General features: G+C 42.0%; 1 protein-coding gene across 1 annotated transcript in view; it reads right to left on the minus strand.

Annotated features, from left to right (window-relative positions):
* Cntnap2 (contactin associated protein 2) overlaps positions 1-19,856 on the minus strand; it is a 2,081,518-nt gene that overhangs the window by 226,967 nt on the left and 1,834,695 nt on the right. Inside the window, exon 17 of the mRNA XM_042273149.2 lies at positions 19,634-19,852. Coding sequence (XP_042129083.1) covers positions 19,634-19,852 — 219 coding nt within the window. The remainder of the gene's footprint in view (positions 1-19,633; positions 19,853-19,856) is intronic.

Raw genomic sequence — 19,856 nt, forward strand, 5'->3', positions numbered from 1 at the left:
GGTGTCATAATAAAATGCATCATTTCATATGTGAACTAAAGGAAAAGTCAGTGCTGGCTAAAATGAGCCAAGATGACTGCTTAAATATTACTCTCCAATGTGTGTGTGTGTGTGTGTGTGTGTGTGTGTGTGTGTGTGTGTGTGTGTGTGTGTGTCTGTCTGTCTGAAACAAACACTTAAAAATCAGTAGGCCGAGTGCAGAAGAGTACCCTTGACAATGCACCATGGCCTCATCTGTTAGACAAGGACAGAGGAAGCTTGAATTTTCTCTCTCTAACCCGAGACATTTCTTTTCCCTGTCCTCAGAATCGGCATTCCTTATTCTTGGACTCTGGAGCTTGTAGTGAATTATATTGCCAATTTTCTTGTTTCTCTAACTTCCACAGAGCAGACTGCTACATTTTTTAGTTTTAATAACCCCTCGAGCCAATTCCTTAACAAAACTCCCAATAAGTTCAAAAAAGACTGGGTACTGGGGGGTGGTTCAGTGGATCAAGTGCTTGGTTCATGAGGACCTGAGTTCAGATCCTCAGCACTCATGTCAAAACCAGGCATGACAGCATATGTGTTTCAACCAGTGCTCTGTTAGGGAAGACAGGTAGATGTCAGGGTGGGTTGGTCTCTCCTAAATGTGAGCTCCAGGTTCAGGGAGCTGTCTGAAACATAAGGTGGGAAGAAAGAGGAAGACGCTAAATGTCAAATTTTGGTCTCAAGTACATGCACAGGCGAGCACATCAGCACATGTGTGCCTGCACACACACACACACACACACACACACACACACACACACACACACACACACACACACACAATAACATGCGCATGCACACACACACACGCACGCACACACACAAATGGAGAAGTTAGTAGGGCGTTGTTGTTTGGATACGATTGTTAGGCTAGAGATGCAGTCAGATCACTCAGCCTGTTATCCTGGCCCAAAGTGCCAGTAGACTCACTGGGAAGGACTAGTGGATCAAAGACTCAACTGCAGGATGGATCAGTAACATCTGAGTGTGCCCATATGTCCTTATTGGTGAAATGGCAAATGAATCCTCCTACTGCCTTTTTGAGCCCAAGCCTTCCAGTACTTTCCTTGGGTCATATATTAATTTGAATATATGTATTTTGTAAAGCAGCATCTAGTTTTCATAAAATATTTGAGTAGAGGATTAATTGAAGAGAGTCCAATGTCCTTTGGGGTCAAAGCTATGTGATAGTAAATAGCAAATGAAGTTATTAAAAACACCGCTTTGAAGGATTTCCCATCCTGCCATCTGCTAGTCAGTGCCGCTTCACACCTCTGTGCAGGAGACAATCGGAGCCTCTGCCTCATTTGGAAGCAATCCAACCCAGCAGTCACCCTGTGTGCGCTAGAATTTCAGTTTGGCTGGAACCACTGCTGCTGCTCCCGTTTCTCTTCCCGCAGTGAGGGACTTTCTAAAGGGCCTTTTATTACATAAGTGTATAGCTATTTGAATTTTCACCACTGGCCAATTAAGACAATTAAATCTTATCAAAAATATGCTGAAAAATTTAAAAAGACTGTTTTTAGATTGTTTTTAAATATTTCCCCTCCTATTCACCTGGTTATCAATGGAGTAGTTCTGGGTTGTATAAACCATATATATAGGTGCCAGTGCATGTATAGAGGTCAGAGGTCCCTTCCTCAGTTGCTCTCTACCTTATTTTTGAGTCAGGGTCTCTAATTGCACCTGGAGTTAACCAGTTGGCTAAACTGGTCAGCCAATGAGCCCCAGGGGTCCTCCTGGCTCCAGCTTCTCACACTGGGATGACAGGAGCACACTTCCAAGTTTAGCTTTTTCCATGGGTGCTGGGGTTCCCAATCCAGGTACTGATGATTGTGTAGCAAGCACTTTACTACTGGTATATTTTAAAGGCCTTTAAAAACAATAGACCAATTTATATTGTATCAAAATGGAATGAGATGCATACTTGCTTTACCTAAGCCTAATATGGGGATGTATCTTCTTGAGTTTATATCAGTTCAATTAAATGGGAGAAAATTCATTGCTTTAATTATCAAAATGAATTATTTTATATTTTTCTTGTCTTATTTTTAAATTGTTACTTTATGTTTTTGCTTTGGAGGGGATAGGAGATGATATGTTTTTATTGACTGACAATAGTATTTTGAGCTTTAAATCTGTGCTGCTAAATTTTATAACCATACCCTCTAGTTTGTATTTTTTAAGTTGTATATGGTAATGTTTTTCCCTATAAAAGTTTTGAATGGTTGTGAAGCCACACTGACATATTTATTTGTATGATTCTTGCTTTTGGTATTAGGTTTGAAAAGACTTTTGGCAATGTAAACTAATATAATCATTTAATTATATATTACATGTAATTATATATTTATTATATATAACACTTATGGAATTTTATTTCGCTTAACATTTTAATCCCTCCTTCCTCCCTCTGTCCTTCCTGCACTCTTTTCCTCCCCCCTCTGCCCCCATATCTTTTTTACTTTGCACAGTACTATGGATTGAACCCAGGACCTTGTGCATGCCAGCAAGCACTCTGAGCCATATACCAAGCCCTATAGCAATAATATATGAGTATAGTGTAATTTGCATTTAGTCACTCATTGGACTACGTTTATAAAGCAGGGGAATGAAGTGCCATTTCTCCATGCACTAAAGTTAAGCTCTTTCTCTTCCGAGGTGGCATCCTGATTTATTTAAGTGGCTCAGTGAGCTGGAAAGCGCAATTCCTGATCTACTTGACACGAAGAAAAATCTTTTATCCTGAGCATGGTCATTATATATTATGCAAAAGATGTTAACGCACCAGAATCAGAAGAAGTTGAGTTCAATTTACTGCTTTGTAGAAACCTTTCTTGGTGGCAAATGTCGTAAGTTTAAATTATAGGTCTTCAAGGAAAAATGCTCCTGAACCTTTGTTTAATTAGAAAATCAACACATTGTCATTGAGAAGAGCCCCCTGCCATGCCAGGGCTCTGTGCACATTAGTCAGATCTGTGATAATTATCCAAGGTGAGATGTGGGTTTAATTTGTATATCATTTTTCATCTGAAATGCTATGCAAGTATTGCAATTAAAGATTAATTATGAAAGTGTTGTAACTACCTATAATGAGTAATACAACTATCAAGTGCACAGAACATTTGGACAAAATAATCAGGTGTTCCATTTAAAAAATTGTTGGAAATAATGATTGAGAGGAATTATAAAAAGCACAGTCCTCAAACCGAGATCTCAACAGCATCTAAAGTGGTACGTTTGACCCCGGAGCACTTTCACCTGATCAGACTGGCCACTTATTCACCATAGAAAGAAATCACACCAAAGGTTGCACACTTGAACCAGACCCTGTTAGAAGTGGTTTTTTTTTAAATGTGTTTATTTCACTACTGTGAAAAAGTCTCTGCCCTTGCAGCATGGAGACTCAATATATACATCACGTGCTAGAAGGTGGTGACCGCTGTGAGAAACACAGTCAGGCAGGGTTAAGTGGGATCTGGAGTTGAAGTAGGGTCAGTCTTAAGTTGGGCAGTTAAGATGGAGTGCACTGAGAAGGGACAGAAACAGAATAGACAAACATGTCCATGGAGAGAGGCTCCACAACAAAGAGATTATGGGGTACTCCTCTGCAAGGTGGGGGGCAGGAGGGAAGGAGAAGGATGAAAGGGAGCGATGCAGGATGCCCAGGGGAGTGAAACCATGTATCATTTCATAGGTTTTGTAAGTAAAGTACTAGGAAAGGCATTTAGAAAATGATGCACAAGGAAATTACTTCTTAAAATATTTTTTTATGTGTTTAAGTGTTTTGCCTACATGTACATATGTGTACCATGTGTGTACAGCACTCAGAGATGAGTGTGTCGAATCCCATGGAACTAAATTACAGATGGTTGTGAGCTACCATGTAGGTGTTGGGAATTTAACCCTAGGTCCTCTGCAAGAGCAACACATGCTCCTAAGCTCTGAGACATTTCTCCAGCCCCCAGACACTGTTTCTAGAGGTTAATACTGCTTGACTCACAAATAGCCACCCACCACACCGATGCTCGGTACAGTTTGACATGCAGTGAGGAAGCAATGAACAGATTGTTTTTGCATCTCATTGCCTGTGTAGTCTACCCAAGTTCTCCTTAGATCTTAATCCTTTTACATGCATTATCAGTACAGTATGTACCCTGAAGGGGCATTTTAATATCAGGTGATCTAATGTAGCACTTTGTGCTGAAGCCCAGCTAATGGCAGATATTATGATTGTTACTACTGTAGAGTATAATCAAAATTCTACAGGACCAGAGTGAAAACTCTAATTCGATGAACAGACACAAATTTGAAGCCAGGAATCTCATCTATGTTCCCTACATTGTTTAGTTGAGCTTTTGAAGCCTTAAATCCCGATATGAATTTGGCTGTATATAGCCTATCTAGGGCCTCTAAAGAAGGCTAGACAAGGTCACAGGATGAGAACATAATTGGAGGTAATTGTTATTCTTATAAAAGAGGAAGAGCCCCCAGGAATGGTGTACCCACACAGAAGAAAGGCCCTATGAAGAACCATCAAGAAGATGGGGTATCAAAGCCAAGGAGAGGCCTTGGAAGGAAAGGGTCTCACTGATATCTCCATCTTGGATTTCCAGCCTCTAGAACTGTGAGAAAATAAACATCCATAGGCCAAGTCATTCAATCTATGGTGTTCTGTTCTGGATGTTCTAGAGGTTCTAGCAGAAAGACAGCCAGCAAAGGGTTAACATTGAGCTCTTGATCCAGTCTGCCTGAGGGAATGACCTTTGAGTCTATCTTTTTTTTTTTTTTTTGAAATTTAAAGAAAAATTTATTGAAGATCTGAAAAACAATTCCTACAAGATTGACTTTTCAGCACTGTTTTGTGGAACACCCAGGCTTAGGAAAGGGGTTATCTCTAGTTTAGAGGGCTACGCCAGGATCACAGGACCTGTGAGCTGGTAGAGAGCTTTTAACATGTTATTAGAATGGTATCAAAGACCAGTGAGAAACAACTATGATTTTTATGTCTGAAGGGCCTACTCTGACCTTGGCTCTTCTATGTGACAGCCACAGCTGGCCCAGGTGTTGACAGCTCAGGGGCAAAGGCAGCTATGTGCTTGGATAAGTCATGTAGATCTGCAAATACTGAACCTGCCATTTCTCCTGCTTTATATGCTACCATGTGTCTCATGTCTTGATCATCTTGTCTCCAACCACCACCACCACCAACCACCACCACCAACCACCACCCACCACCACCACCACCACCCACCACCCACTACCTACCACCCACAATTATGAGGCCAATGCAGGTATGAGAAATAAAACCCCAGTTATCTCATTATCTCAGAACCCCAGAATGGTTATAGCCATCAGCGGTAGAGGGAGGTCAAGGAAACTGGTTTCCATCTTCAGCACAGAGCTGTATGATTGACAAGTGTTGATTAATGATGCCTCTGTTAGCTAGTCATGGAAAGCAATACACAGAGAAAGCTTTTACACATCCAGGAACTAAGTTGTGGAGAATCACTTTTTCAGAGAACAGTCATGAGTGCCCATTCCGAACTTCAATAGAATGGATTTTTAAAAGTTCATTATCACTGTATGGATTTTCTATGTCTTCATAATGAATGATACACAGAATATATGACTCCAGACTGCAAAACTAGAAGGACAAAATTTAAAATACTGAAAGCATAGAACTTTCTAGTAGCAGCAAGCAATCAGATGTGTCTAAGTGTGCATTGTTCTGTGATGAAGATGGGACTGAGAGGTCCTGGACACAGGACAGGCATGGGAAAACATTGGCCATCTCAAACTAATGCTAAGCTAATAGTGGCCATGCCAGACACTATCCCAACTTCATGTGCTTCAGTTCACAGAGGTAAGTTGTATTGCGATCCCTGTTTACAAATGGGGAAACTGAGGCCAAGAGAGTTCAGTCACCCATTGTCACCTATATCTAGAGTCATAGCCAGGTGATCTGCACTCTGTCCATGCTGTAGCTTCTGTCTGCACTTGGGGACTTGGGTCACACAAGGCCCTTTCTTCTCCTGCATCTGACACGTTCCTAGGCATTGCTTTACTTAGGCACGGAGAATACTGATAGTGCAGTTTGTACCACAGACCCACTCACCAGAACACCATCTGCAAAGCCACAGGGACAGTTGAAAGTGACAGTGGAAATGCAATACCCACAATTCAGAGGTAGGAGTGGAGATATTAGAGTCCATCTCTAGGTCAACCAAAGGGATGTTTTGTTGATGTCACCACTGACCTCGTGATTTTTCTAAATGAAAAGCAGAATGCTACTGTTGGGAAGCCAAAGTGGATTTGAGATTGATGGCTGTGTGCAGTTGGTCTTTCTATATTCAGAACCACAGTATCAAGTTTAGAGGTCATTGCTCTGCACTGTGTAGTAGGTCCTGCTGTTCTGAGTCTGTCATATGCTTGGGGACAGGAGAGAGGGCAGGATCTTCCTACCAAGATCCTAATTCTGGGTTTGCAACAGATATTTCAGTAAACTTCAATGCAAGCTGAAACTTAGACAGCCGAGAACTTTAAATATTTCATTTACAAATTGTATGTTCTTGCCTATGTTATGTGACAAGATGGTGAATTCTCATGTTTGACACACAACAGATTTTTTCTGATCTTAATATTTCTCATATCTTTCCTTCTGTCTGTTTCTCTCCATCTTTATTACCATCTTTAAAGGTACAGGTTTAAAATTACCACACATAGTCTCTTTAACTCCAGAGTGAAGAATCCTTTGAGTTGTTCAGATGGTGACACCAGGTTTTTGGGTTTTTTTTTTTTCCCCAACACAAACTTCACATACATTTTCAGGGATGAGTCCAGACCAAGGCTGGATTGAGGGAGTTGAGAGGAATCATCACTATTCTGATAACTGGTCCTCCGGACACGGGCTCTCCATGGCTAAGAGAGTAGAGGGAAAAGGATGGAGGCTTAGGGATTAAGATGGGGATGAAGGCTTAACAGAAAAGCTGAGAGAAGAGAATGTTTTAAGGTCTGGATTTCAAGGAGAGTAAAGTTATAAAATATTAAATTATAAGAGATGTCAAGGAAAATGAAACACAAGTGAAAGCTATTGGATTTGGTAGTTTTTTTGATACCGGCTCTCTGACGTCATAATGAGATGCTTCGTGTGAGATGAAGGGTAAGGTAGTTAAGAGGATAGGTTTAGCTTGTGTAGACAAACCATCGGTTTAAGGCTAGACTGTACCAGAAGATGGCTGTCCCTTGCCCGAGTAGAAAGAAGGGCTTTGAATTAGGGGGGTGGAGGGACACTTGGTGTGGGAAGGCTGGTGGAGGACCAGAACATCAGGAGTTCCATGTCCTGAGGCAGGACCTTTCTTTCATTTGGGAGGGATAGATTTGGATCCTGAGATCTGATTTTTCCCCTGAGGTGGACCATAGTAGAAGCATTTGGTAACCCCGAGGGCATTGACATAAGCTCACAAGAAAAGGTGACAAAATCTTCAAGAACAGAAAGCACCCTGAATAGCCACACTCAACTTCATCTGTATTTTCAGAGGCAGAACCAATAAAAGAGCAGAGGAATAGACACTGAAATAATGACAGCTGAACTATGGGCTACCAGAGTAGCAATAATGCGAGCATAAAGAAGCTTCTGCCAAAATCACCATCTGTGGAATTAGAGAAGGCCTTGTCCACTGTCATGGTATCCCACCTATTATTCCTTTTTTTTTGGTTTTTTGAGACAGGGTTTCTCTGTGTAGCTTTGCACCTTTCCTGGAACTCGCTTTGGAGACCAGGCTGGCCTCAAACTCACAGAGATCCGCCTGCCTCTGCCTCCCAAGTGCTGGGATTAAAGGCGTGCGCCACCACCGCCCGGCCTCCTATTATTCCTTTTGATCAAGGAACTCACTTCATAGCCAGAGAAGTGTGACAATGGGCTCATGATCATGGAATACACTGATCTTATCATATTCCCTGCCATCCTGAAGCAGCTGGCCTAACAGAAAAACGGAGTGGTCTCTTGAAGACCAATTACACCAATTACAGCAGCTTGGAGGGCTAGGACAGCATTCTCCAGAAGGCAGTACACGCTTTGAATTGGTGGCCAATCTATGGTATGGTTTCTCTCACAGCCAGGATCCACGTGTCCAGCGTCAAGAGTGGAAAAGGGAACAGTTCTATTCACTACCACCCCTAGTGACCCACTAGGAAAAATTTTGCTTCATGTTCCCATGACCTTTAGTTCTGCTGGTCTAGAAGTTTTGGTTCCAGAGCTGGAAGCACTCCTGTCAGAAGCCATAACAAATATCGCACTGAACTGGAATCTCAGATTTTCCCCTGGCCATTTTGGGGTTTGATCCCCGCCTGACCTACAGAGTGAAACCATGTCATGAAATACAACACAATGAAACAAAGCATAGGTTCTAGTATGGTACCCACTATGGTAGCTGGCAGAGAAATGGAAGTGCAGTGTCCAGCTTTTGGATTAGTAGTGTTACTTATGGCCATCTTATTAACAGAAAGGGGGTTGGAGTATGGAATAAGCAAATAGTACATAAAAATGTATAAGTGCAAAAATAACCCTGATAATCAGTCAGACAGACATTTTCAAATTAGATTTCTCAAGAGACTCTACAATATGATATCTAGGAGACACATTTAGACAAAAAAATGCAAAAATGACTTATTGTATATTAAGTACAATATTAGGTTTTTCCAGAGGAGAAACAAAACCATCGGGTGAACAACATCACAGGGAAAGAGATGGAAATTATAGACCAGAACAGGAACAAGAAGTACAATGTCAAGAAGACCACAGATGATGTTTGACTAGCAAAATAACACACAAAAGTCTCACTCAGGTGACAGGAGGCATGCATAGAAATATACAGATAAGGATTACTTATGGTAGTAGAGTGTGTGTGTGGGGGAGTCCAGGTAGTCATCATTAGGGGATAGACCAAGTCACATGCACACATAATGGATCACAATGCACTCAGTATTCATAGAACTGCACAAATAGGTCACGTAAACATAAGGCTGAGTAGGAAAGTAAGAAGTGGAGTGGGATTCATAGTACATTCAGCATATGAGGTATGGCACACAATGCCAATGCTATCAGTTTTCAGGAATATAGATATATTTTTGAAAAAGTGCATATATAACACAAACGAACACACACACACACACACACACACACACACACACACACACGGTGGGATTAGAAGGCTACACATGAAATAAACTCACATAGGTCCCAGTAATAGGCAGAGAAGATACTTTAGAATAGTTAGAATCTAAAGGAAAAAATAAGTGAAATTAAAGCCAGTGAGGTACACAGTCAGGATGTGAAGAAAGGGCCATTAAATGGATGAGAGACCAGACATCCTGCACAGGAGGGGTCTTGCACATGAGGCTCATTACCTGAGAGAGCAGAGAGGGGAGCTTGTCCTGGGAAACTATCCTGCCAACTAGAAGGTAGGACTAATAAAAAGGGTATCTCTACATCTCTTCTTTACTGCACTAGGGGAAGAACTGTGGGTTGTGCGTATGCATCTGTTCAGTATTAATTACTGGTACAATTAAAAACATCGTTTCCTATGAGACAGTGTCTTAATCAATGATCTTCTGCTGTGAAGAGACACCATGACCATGGCAACTCTTATAAAAGAAAGCACTTAATTGGGGTTGGCTTATAGTTTAGAGGTTCACCGTTCCATTATTGACATGGTGGGAAGCATGGTGGCATTCAGGATGTCATGGTGCTGGAGAAGTAGCTGAGAATTCTATGTCTGGATCGGAAGTCAGGAAGAAGAAAGAGAGACATGGGGCCTGGCTTGAGCTTCTGAAACCTCAAAGTCCACCCCCTTCCTCCAACTCCAAGTGACACACTTCCTCCAACAAGGCCACATGTCATGATCCTTTCATACAATGCCACTCCTCACGAGCCTATGGGGAGCATTTGCATTCAAATCACCACAGACAGCTATTCTTACAAAGTCTGATTGAGTCCTTATTGGAAAAACTAAAAAAAAAAAGTATTCATAAATTGTTTGATAAACTTGTTGAAAGTGCCCCTCCTATATTGATTAGAAAACTGGTCTCTGTGTGTTAAGATGCCCTCTCTTATATATAGTTCTCTCTATATATATAGTTCTCACATATATAGAACATTTTATTTTCTGGGTGTAAGCTTAGCTTGATAAAGTGATATATTTTTTGCATGCTTTTATTTTTATTAAGAATTTTTTTCATTCATTTTACATACCAAAGATCCCCCTCTTCCTTCCTCCTCACCCCCAGGCTCCCCCTCCCCAACCTACTCCTCACTCCCTCCCCTAAGAAGGTAAGGCCTCCCTTGGGGAGGCACACCCAATAGAGGCAAGTCTAAGCCCTTCCCCTTGCCTCAAGGCTGCAGGAGGTGTCCCATCATAGGTAGTGGGCTCCACAAAGCCTGCTCATGCACCAGGGATGGATTCTGGATCAGACTGTCTTAAAGGCCATGAGGAATTTGAGGAGAAGCCCAGAAGCTCATAGTCCCTGAAGCTTTGTTCTTGTTGCCACAAAGCTACTCCACACAGAGGCTGAGCCATACATTGGCTCTTAGCAGCAGCCCTGAAATATTTCTCCAACAGTGTCTGTTCACACAACTTCTGCCTTAGAATAAATAGCTCAGCCTCATGAAAATAGCATTGTGGCTGAGGCTTGGAAGAGAGTCAAAGAAAACTGTCAATTTGATGATGTTAGGAACATAGATTTTTTTTTTTAAGAGTAAGCCTTGTAACCATCATAATTTGTACCATTTGTTAAAATTCTGTGAAAAAGACAGCTGGAAGTGAGAAAGCTAATGAATTTTGATCACTAAGAAGCAAGGGGTAGGAAATGCACATGGTGACTATTAGTGGAGAAGGGTCACTGTTGGCCATAGACTCTGAGGCTGGGAAAATTCTAGAGAGAGGAGCATAGCTGGTCAGAGTTGGCCAAAGGTGGTCTGGCCAAGTGGGAGGAAGGGTGCTGCTGGGACAGCTATGAGAGAGCAGTCATCCCACGAGGGGAATTGGCAATGAATTTTGTGTTTGCTGTGCACACGGTTTATTGACTTTCTATAGTTATTACTATTTGTCAGATTTTCTTTAGTGATTTCGCTATTAGTACTGGTTTCTAGTCAAGACACCATTTTTAAATCCCTGCCTAGAACAAGCCTGAGACCAGTTACCCATAACTGGGGCAAAATGTTTGCACTGGGATCTCAGCCAATAGTTCAGCTAATGCCAAACAGGCAAGACCTCAATTTGATACTAGAAAGATTGAAAACTGCAAGGTCTAAGATGATGGGAAATGGTGTCTTTCATAATGTTTTGACTTTCTCTGCAGTTTTATTTATTTATTTATTTTGGCCTCTGTCATGCTTGATTTCAGTTTGTGATACTTAGTGGAAATGGTATTTCCAAAGAAGGTAAATAACAACAATTTTTAAGAAAAGGATTTTAGAGAAAGATTATGTGGAAAACTATTTGGGAAATGGGATGACTTAGCTTTAAATATGGATATTAATTCAGAGAAATATAAAAAAAACATATAGTTTGTGTATGTACTCATTCAGCTGTCAACTCCATGAATATTTATCTCTTGGGAAACCACTGCCCAGTGATAGGCAGGACCTTAGTCTCTGGTTATATGTAGCCTACTTCCTAGTAGAGGGACACAAAAATAAATGCATGACAAGCCCTGAAGAAAATTGGACACAGCAATGATTGGCTGCCTCAGATGGTGTGCTCCGAGAACATCTCTGTAAAGAAGTAACAGGGGTTTAGAGAAGGACAAGAAGAAGTCAGCCTGGCCGATGTTTGGGATGCAATGAGGTGCTACAATGCAGGAGCGAGCTTTATAGCAAAGCATGTTAAAGAAAAGTACCAGGACTGTGGAGAGCAGTCAGGCCCTACCTGCAGTCATCTAAGCAAAGCTCAGCCATGGCTTTGAGGAGGCTGGTGACTAGTGGCAATAGATGGCAGTAGATGCATTGGTGGCAGTCTAGAGGAACAGGCCCAGAGATACTATTGACGGTGAGTGATAAGAAAAGAGAAGAGGGAAAGGAAAGAAAAGAAGGGAATTGTGGTCAACTCCAAATTTTGGAGTTAACGAAAAGCGGGTGGACGGTGATGTTATTTACTGAGACAAGGGAGACTGGTAGAGGCAGAGGCTGGTGTAGACATCAAGATTCTTTATTGCCATATTCATTCTGGGATGCCCCATAGAAATCTACATTGAGATGCCAAGTAATCAGAAGTTCCTGAGAAAAGCAAGGTCTGAAGATTTAAATTTAAGTCAATGTGCTTAAATAGTATTTTGAGCCATTAGATGGTAGATAGGCTATGATTTTACAGGACAATGAGTGGACTGAGAAGACACTTCAACACTTGCTTGTCAAGTGAGGAAGAGAATGCATCAGAGACTAAACTGATAGCTAATGAGCAAGAAGAAAAGCAAGAGAGTGCAGAGCCCTGGAATCCATGGGAAGCACGTTTTTCAAGGAGGCAAGAGACAGGGCAAAAGGATGTGATACAGTGCAGACTTGAGATCCATGCTGATTTAGACAAGCTTTGTAAGGGCTTTAGTGATAAGAGATAAGAAAGGAGGGAAGGAGAGAAGGGGGAGGAGGAAGGGAGAGGAGGAAGTAGGGGGAGAAGGAAGGAAGAACGTATTTCTACATCATGGAGAAGCTCATGTGAGGAGTCTCATAGGGAAGAGAAGAAAACTGCTTTTGTATGAAGTTCTCTTGCTAAGCCATCCCTCTGGCTGACAGCAATCCTTTGCCAGCGTTGGCCTTTTCTGATTGAGATTTCAGAGTCCAGAAAATACCTGCTAGGGCTGCCTCATGCCCAGCCTGACTTTCAGTGCCTGTCCATCTCAAATTCCTACTACAGATTTCATAACCAGCTAAGAGTAGTGTTTCCCTGCCTTTTTGGGGTGTATAAAGCATGGTCAGGGTGGATTCTTCTCTGAACCAGGGGAAGCTTTTGTTTGTGTTGCCTAGAGCTGAAGAGAGTGCCTGCCTTTGCCTAACATTTCCAAACGCCCACTGGCCACAGTATTATCCCAGATGAAGAATTCTCTAATAGATTTGCTAGGTAACTTCAATTTTCTTCTAGCTTGCCTGAACTGACTTTAGACCCTTAATTTCTATTTTAACCATGTTTACATAAAAAATGTTGCAGTAATTGTTATTTTTTCCCCATCCTTTTGCCATGTGAATCTTTAAAAAAGCCTTTGTAGGAAGAGTTTTACAGCTCAAGAATGTCTTCCTCTGGGAGCCATTCTTTGAAATTTAAACTTCAGTGAAGGTGACATCACATTTCCTCATCTTCCTGGGAGGTGAGGAGCCTGACTTATCCATGATCCCTTGTTCCAAGTATTAAAACTACCCAATACAGGAAGATAGAGAAAATTCAGTGTATGAGCCTTTCTATCTCAAGTTTTAAAAGGCTGAAGTGTGTGTGTTTATGGATCTTTAAACATAATGAAATGCAAAATCCAACCCAATTAGAAATACATCTCTCTTGCTCTCCTTGGGGTGGAGTTGAGCCTGATTGAATACAGCCTTTTCTGGCCTGTCACAATGGCCTCTGTAGAGTCCTCCTTGCCTGGGAATCTTTACCAAGTACAATCTTTGGCTTGACAAGTGGGTGGATAAGGGTCAGACTATTTGGAATCAGATCTCTTCCTGTCTCTCACTTGGTGTGTGACCTTAAGTGAGTACTAACCCTTCACTTCAGTTTCTTCCGATATAAATGAAGCAGGAAGCAGCAATAGCATCCACTTTGTAAATTCATGAAATAAGGTAAAGCCTGCATTGCTCTTGGCCTTGAGATGTCATCCCAGACCTCATAGCTAACACTAAGGTTTGCAGATAATAGGGGTATTAGTATATCTTATACTATTATTACTACAACTTAGGTACCATGCACATTTTTTTTTTTTTTTACTGTAAACTTTTGAAGTCTTAGAGATGGACATTTTGGTCATCTACAGATTTGGGTGTACTGGAATTCCAACTTTCTGCTTTGCGGCCTCCCTTGTTGACTTTCCCTTTGCTCTCTCAACCACTTGGCATTCAAATGGTGCTGAACTTATCCATCTGTGAATTTGGAATGCAGACGCTTGAAGAGCAGCTGACCAAACAAGCCCTATTATTGAGTTGGAGGAATCTGGGTTGTTATATGGCCTTGTCAGCCAAGCTTAGCTCAGAGAGCTTTCCCAGGACTCCAGTCTTCATTGACTTACAAGTTGTTTAATGAACCTTGGTTCTTCTGTGAACTTGCACAATCAGGTGAGAGAGGGCAGTAGATTAACACTGTTAGGGGAGGAAGAGGCATCCCTGAGAGTTTTTCTGTAGACAATGGCTCTCCCATTGTGTTTTTGGTTGGGCTCCTCACAAACTCAAAAGAACTTGAAGCCTAAGAAAGATTTCTCAGATACTTTGGGCCACGTTTTTCATAAAGATGTTACCATTTAATGTCTGAGGCAGTCTGAGCTTTGTGCCTTGAGCCTGGACATTGGTTATTAGTTAAATGGACCCAGCCATCCTCTTTGGGAGTCTCTGAGCAGTTGATATCTACCTGAAGCTTGTTAAAGCAGACTTCAGATAGCTGACTTCCTCTTTAAACTTCTGCTTAAGAGTCATCTACTGTGGCTCCTGTATCTTGCTGGCTGAAGGATCACCTGTTTCCTAGTCTGGATCCTAAGAAGCCCGCTCATCTTCCTTCTATGGCATATACTGGCCAATAGGGTCAACAGGTGAACTTCCATACGGGAGCCCAACATACATCTTCTTCTCCCTCGGCTGTCACTGAGGTCTCAGCTGCTTAGACTTCAGACCCTCTGGTATTTCCCTGTGGCAGAGCTCTTGGGCTGACCTAATCTCCACCGGGCTTAGATAACACTGTGGGTATTATGTTTGCTTTTTTTTTTTTTTTTTTGTTCCCCTCAGAAAGCTCTAACCTATGGATTTGGTGCAGGACTGAGGTCTGGACACCCAGCTTGGACGAGGCTGTAGTTACCATGTGGTGTAAATATATCTGCCAGGCTATGTTGAGGTATTGTCATATGCTAGCTCCTTATTTTGTGTGGGAAAATGGGAGAAAGTTTCTTAGACAATTCAGAAGAAATGCTAGCAACTGCTTTTTCCTTCTTGCATCAATTTTAGTATTTTTCCCTCCTAGTTTTCTACTAGACCAGAATTATGGCTGGATTCTTATCTCCTCCAAATGACCTGCATTAGCTCTTTTGGGATGACAGGTTCCAATTATATTTAGCTGCACAGTGAGAAAATGTCTTTTCTGTTTCTCTGGTTGCTTTTTTTTAAAAAAAAAAAAGATATGAACTGGCTTGGCTAGCACAGGGAGTGGTGGAGGCTGGGTCTCTGTGGCATCCACTCTGTGTGCAAAGCTAAGGGCTCCCTTTGGACTGTTTCAGACTGAAGTTGTGATGAAGCACTCCTTCCTTAGAAGTCGGAGGGAGCACATGGGTGATGCTGCCCTGTGTCTTAGCTGCACCAGTGACACTAAGGTGAAATTCTCGGATAGACTTTTGTTTGCTTTGTCGGCCTACTGGGGGAAACCCTGGGCCCTAGTTTTCTGCGCTATGGCCACTGTCCCAGGGGTAGGTGAAGTGTTTGAGGGACAGTTCTGCATGAGAGGGTTCTGCTAGGGCAGGCACGGTGGGATCATCCCATCTCAAGCCAGTGTTGTGAGAAGGAAGAGACTGAGCTAGTTGGAAGAGGTTCCTTTAAGTGCACAGGGGGAGAAGGAATGAAGGGAGTAAAAAGTAAAGAGTATGAAGAAAAGCATTTCACATTAAAGTTGTATTGACTGCATTCCAAGTATCCTGTTAAGGAATTTATATGCAATAACCTCATTGGATCCTAAGTTACAGGAAGTATATTCCCGCTAAACACACAGCTATTAAATAAATTATCATTGGTCTCCACAGTTGTCAAGAGGCAGAGGTAGGATTCAAAGCCCCCGTTGGTAACCACACAGCCTTGTGGGGAATGTTGACCACTTAGCCATCCAGGCCAAGTTCAACCCCTACTAAGCACATGTTAATAAGTGTTTAAATTAGTGGGGGTTAATTATCTAACTCTTTCACTAGGCATATGAGAAAAGATAGGGGAGGCAGTGGTAGTTGGTTCAAAAAAAAAAAAGTAAGTTTTTATTAGAGTTGACCTGAGACTAAGGACCAGCTTGCTGCCTTCAGAGCTGTTGGATATGTCCTTCTTTTGGAGACAATGCTCCTCTTTGCTGACCCTGGGCTGGGCCTCTACTATAGGAAAATATTCCCTGGGTTGCCTCAACTAGCTCACACCTGGGAGATGTGCTTTGTGCCCACCTCTAAGATAACAGGAAATTAAAAACTGGAACTAGGGACTCAGTCTTTGTTACCAAATGACAATAAGTTGCTAACCCATCACATTTGTTCACTCTCTGGAAACTTCTCTTTGTAAGGTCATCAATGGTTTCATCATTGTTAGATCCAAAGATTCTAGCTTTAAAAAATTAATGGTCCTTGATATTATTCTATACTGCCTTTTTCATAAAATTTCTCCTCTGGAGACATTACTCTTTCCTCATTGTACTTAGAGAGCTCTTTGTATTTTTACTTTATTCTAGCAAGGTTCTTATTCTGCTCGTCCCTTACATTTCAATGCTATGAGGAATTCAAACTTCACCTCCATTTCTCTTCTCTTCTAATAAATTACTCTTAAGTCACATTCTTCAAATGAATCAGCGTGTCTTCATAGTAAATACTCCAGTGGTTTTCACTTTACAACATTACCAGGTCTCTAGCATTCTTCTTGGCAACTCTAGCGAGTGTGAAGAAAGGGGTAAAACTAGAGTTAGATGTCTCCATTCAAGAGAAAGTTCAGGAAGATGAGCCAAGTAGAGTCCTGTTATGATAAAACTCAAGTAGATGGTGCCCGGCATTCTAGGGATGGATAGCATTTAGGAAGGAGCTTGGATCAGGTCATCAGGTCATGATATATTGATGAAGAGAAATGTACTCACTGTGTTCAGAAGGAATCAATGGACTCTTTATTTAGCTAATGTAAAGGAAAATGTATAATTTGTGACCTACTACTGGAGGGAAAGACTGGAGTGTTCTGGGTTCCCAGTGAGTTTGGGGGCTTTTAAAATCGGTGCACATTTACTGTACATAGTGATAGGTTCCATGAAGTCTATCATGTACCTTGGCTGTGTTCACCTCCACTTTCTATTTTCTTTCTTGCTCCCTCCTACTATTCCTATTCATTTCCTTAGACAGATTTATTTATTTTTGCTTTCATGTCAGATCCATAAAAAATGATTTTTTACAAAATATAGGATCTATAAATGAGAGAAAACATAACATTTGTCTTTCTGTGTCTGATGTCTTTTGCTTAATATGACGATCTTCATTGCATCCATTTCTGTAACCGACATAATTTTGTTCTTCCTTATGACTGAATAAATCTCTCTTACGTGTATATGCCACATTTTCTGTCCATCTGTTGATAGATACTGCTGGTTCTGTGACTTGCCTATCATGTCACATGTGTGTATGTGACAGTAAACCTAGGTAACTGCTATGGTGCATTGGCTTTGAGTCCTCCAGGTGGACCTGGAGGATGACATGACTGGTGGACATTTTTTCTTTCATGTTTTATTTTAAATTTTTGTTTTTTTTTTCTTTATTAAGAAAATTTCTACTCACTCCTCATGCTATCCACAGACCCCCTTCCTCCTACCTCCCAGCCCTCTTTCCCAAGCCACCCCACATCCCCACATCCCCCAAATTGAGGTCTCCATGGGGAGTCAGCAGAGCCTAGTCAGGTCCAAGCCCCTTCTCACTGCACCTAGGCTGTGCAAGGTGTCGCACCACAGGCACCAGATTCCCGGAAGCCTGCCCATGCACCAGGGACAGATCCCGATCCCCCTGCCTGGGTACCCCCCAAACAGTTCCAGCCAAACAAGACTGGTGGACATTTTTAAACACATCACTTCTTCCACGGTCTCTGACTCACGTGGCTCATTCACAAAGCAGTCTCGTTTTCCATGCCTACTTTCCATCACTGTTGTCCTGTAGTCTGACTAAAAACACATGAAAGGGGTGTATATCCAATTTTGTCCTTTTTAAAAATGGCTTTCTAATATTTTTCATGTATCAGAACACAATCATGAAAGACATTTAGGGGCTCTGGCCCTTCTGAACATCAATGGACCCTTGGTGAGTCTCTACTACCAGGAGATAGGTATGATGAACTGACCAGCAACCAGGTCACACCAATGTTTTCTTCCTGGGTGATTGCCATAGGTGAAAGAATTGAACAATGAACTCCCAGAAGCCCGGAGAGGGAGTCTAAGCTGGTTCATATCCACTGAGTCCTTCAAACTAAGTTTCTTTTTATACAATTAAGGGAATGCTGCTCATTTCCTAAAGTATGAATAGTATTAGATAAGAATATCAAAAATTCAACTTGCCATATGAAGAACTATTACCTTGAAGTAAGTTTAGGTTAATCTGGAGTATGTTAGAAGCAGAAATACTGGCACAGTGGAAAGACTGTAGGAGTCAGAGGAAGTGGATGACTTCAGTGAGACAGTATTTTTCAGATACATCAGAGCATTGTATACATGAACTCACAGTGGCCGTGACTGCACGCACAAGACCTGTGTAAGATAAGGCCAGATGAAAACCCCAATACGAATGGAGGAAGGGGACATGAAGTCCTTCCCTTCGCTGAGAAGCTATTGCCAATTGTTGGCTGCTGTGAGGAGAGTCAGTTTCTTCAGGGATGTGGCCCCGGAGAGGCTACCCAGCTTCAGTAGATGACCCTACATCCATGCACATACTGGCAGCACTAAGTGGATTCGCTGTGTTTCAAAAAGAACATATGGATGTGGGAAGGTAAAGCAATGGGAGGACATGAGGGAAACTGGAGGAGAGGAAATGGAGGTGGAATATTCAAAACACATGGTGTTCGTGTATGAAGTTCTCAAGCAAAACTATTGGTGAAGAAGATTAGGCTGTGTGGCCGGATCCGGTCACTTCCTAGGTCACTTTTCTGCTGTGTTAAACGTCAACCTCTTCTCCACGAAGAGGGACATTCTTTTCTGTCTAGATCACTGGGCAGAGAAAAGAATGATTCCATTTATCTTTAAGGCAAATTTGAACTTGGCTCATTTTCTTTTTCTCTCCTTACTTTACTCCTTTTTCTCTATCATTCATCTCCCTTCTCTTTCCTTCCTTCCTTCCCTCCCATTCTTAAATTCTATAAATGATACAATTGCACAGTTTTGAAATCATAAGCCTAAAATTTCAGAAACTAGAGAAGCCCTGCGAGATCTCCCTCCTCTGATTTTTCAGTTGAGGACATTGTGGTGCAGGGACTGGGACACGGAGTCAGATCTGGGCATCTCCAGTTTCTTCCTAATTCCTTTATGTCTGTCTTAGGGAAGAAATGGGGCCCAGATACTGTGAGAAGGAACTCTATTCCTTCATAGGATGCTTGTTTGTTTTCTCCTTATGAAGGTTCCCCAAGCCAACAGAGAGCCAAGTCGTGATTATCTTTCCGTTCACTCACCCACAAACAGCTGGCTGTAGAGTTCCAGGCGGGTGTGACCTTCCGTCGGGGCCTTGCGGATCTGCTGGGGCAGGCGATCCACCTGGAGACTGGCCTGTTTGACATTCCTCTCTGCGGTGACCCGATGCCACTGGTCATCATTGAGAGGGGAAGGCGACCTCACCACAATCTCCACTGGCCCGTTTCCAACATCAAATGAAAAGGACACTTCTGTGGCAGCTGG

Source organism: Peromyscus maniculatus, chromosome 3 (assembly GCF_049852395.1).
Source record: "Peromyscus maniculatus bairdii isolate BWxNUB_F1_BW_parent chromosome 3, HU_Pman_BW_mat_3.1, whole genome shotgun sequence".
NCBI lineage: Eukaryota > Metazoa > Chordata > Mammalia > Rodentia > Cricetidae > Peromyscus > Peromyscus maniculatus.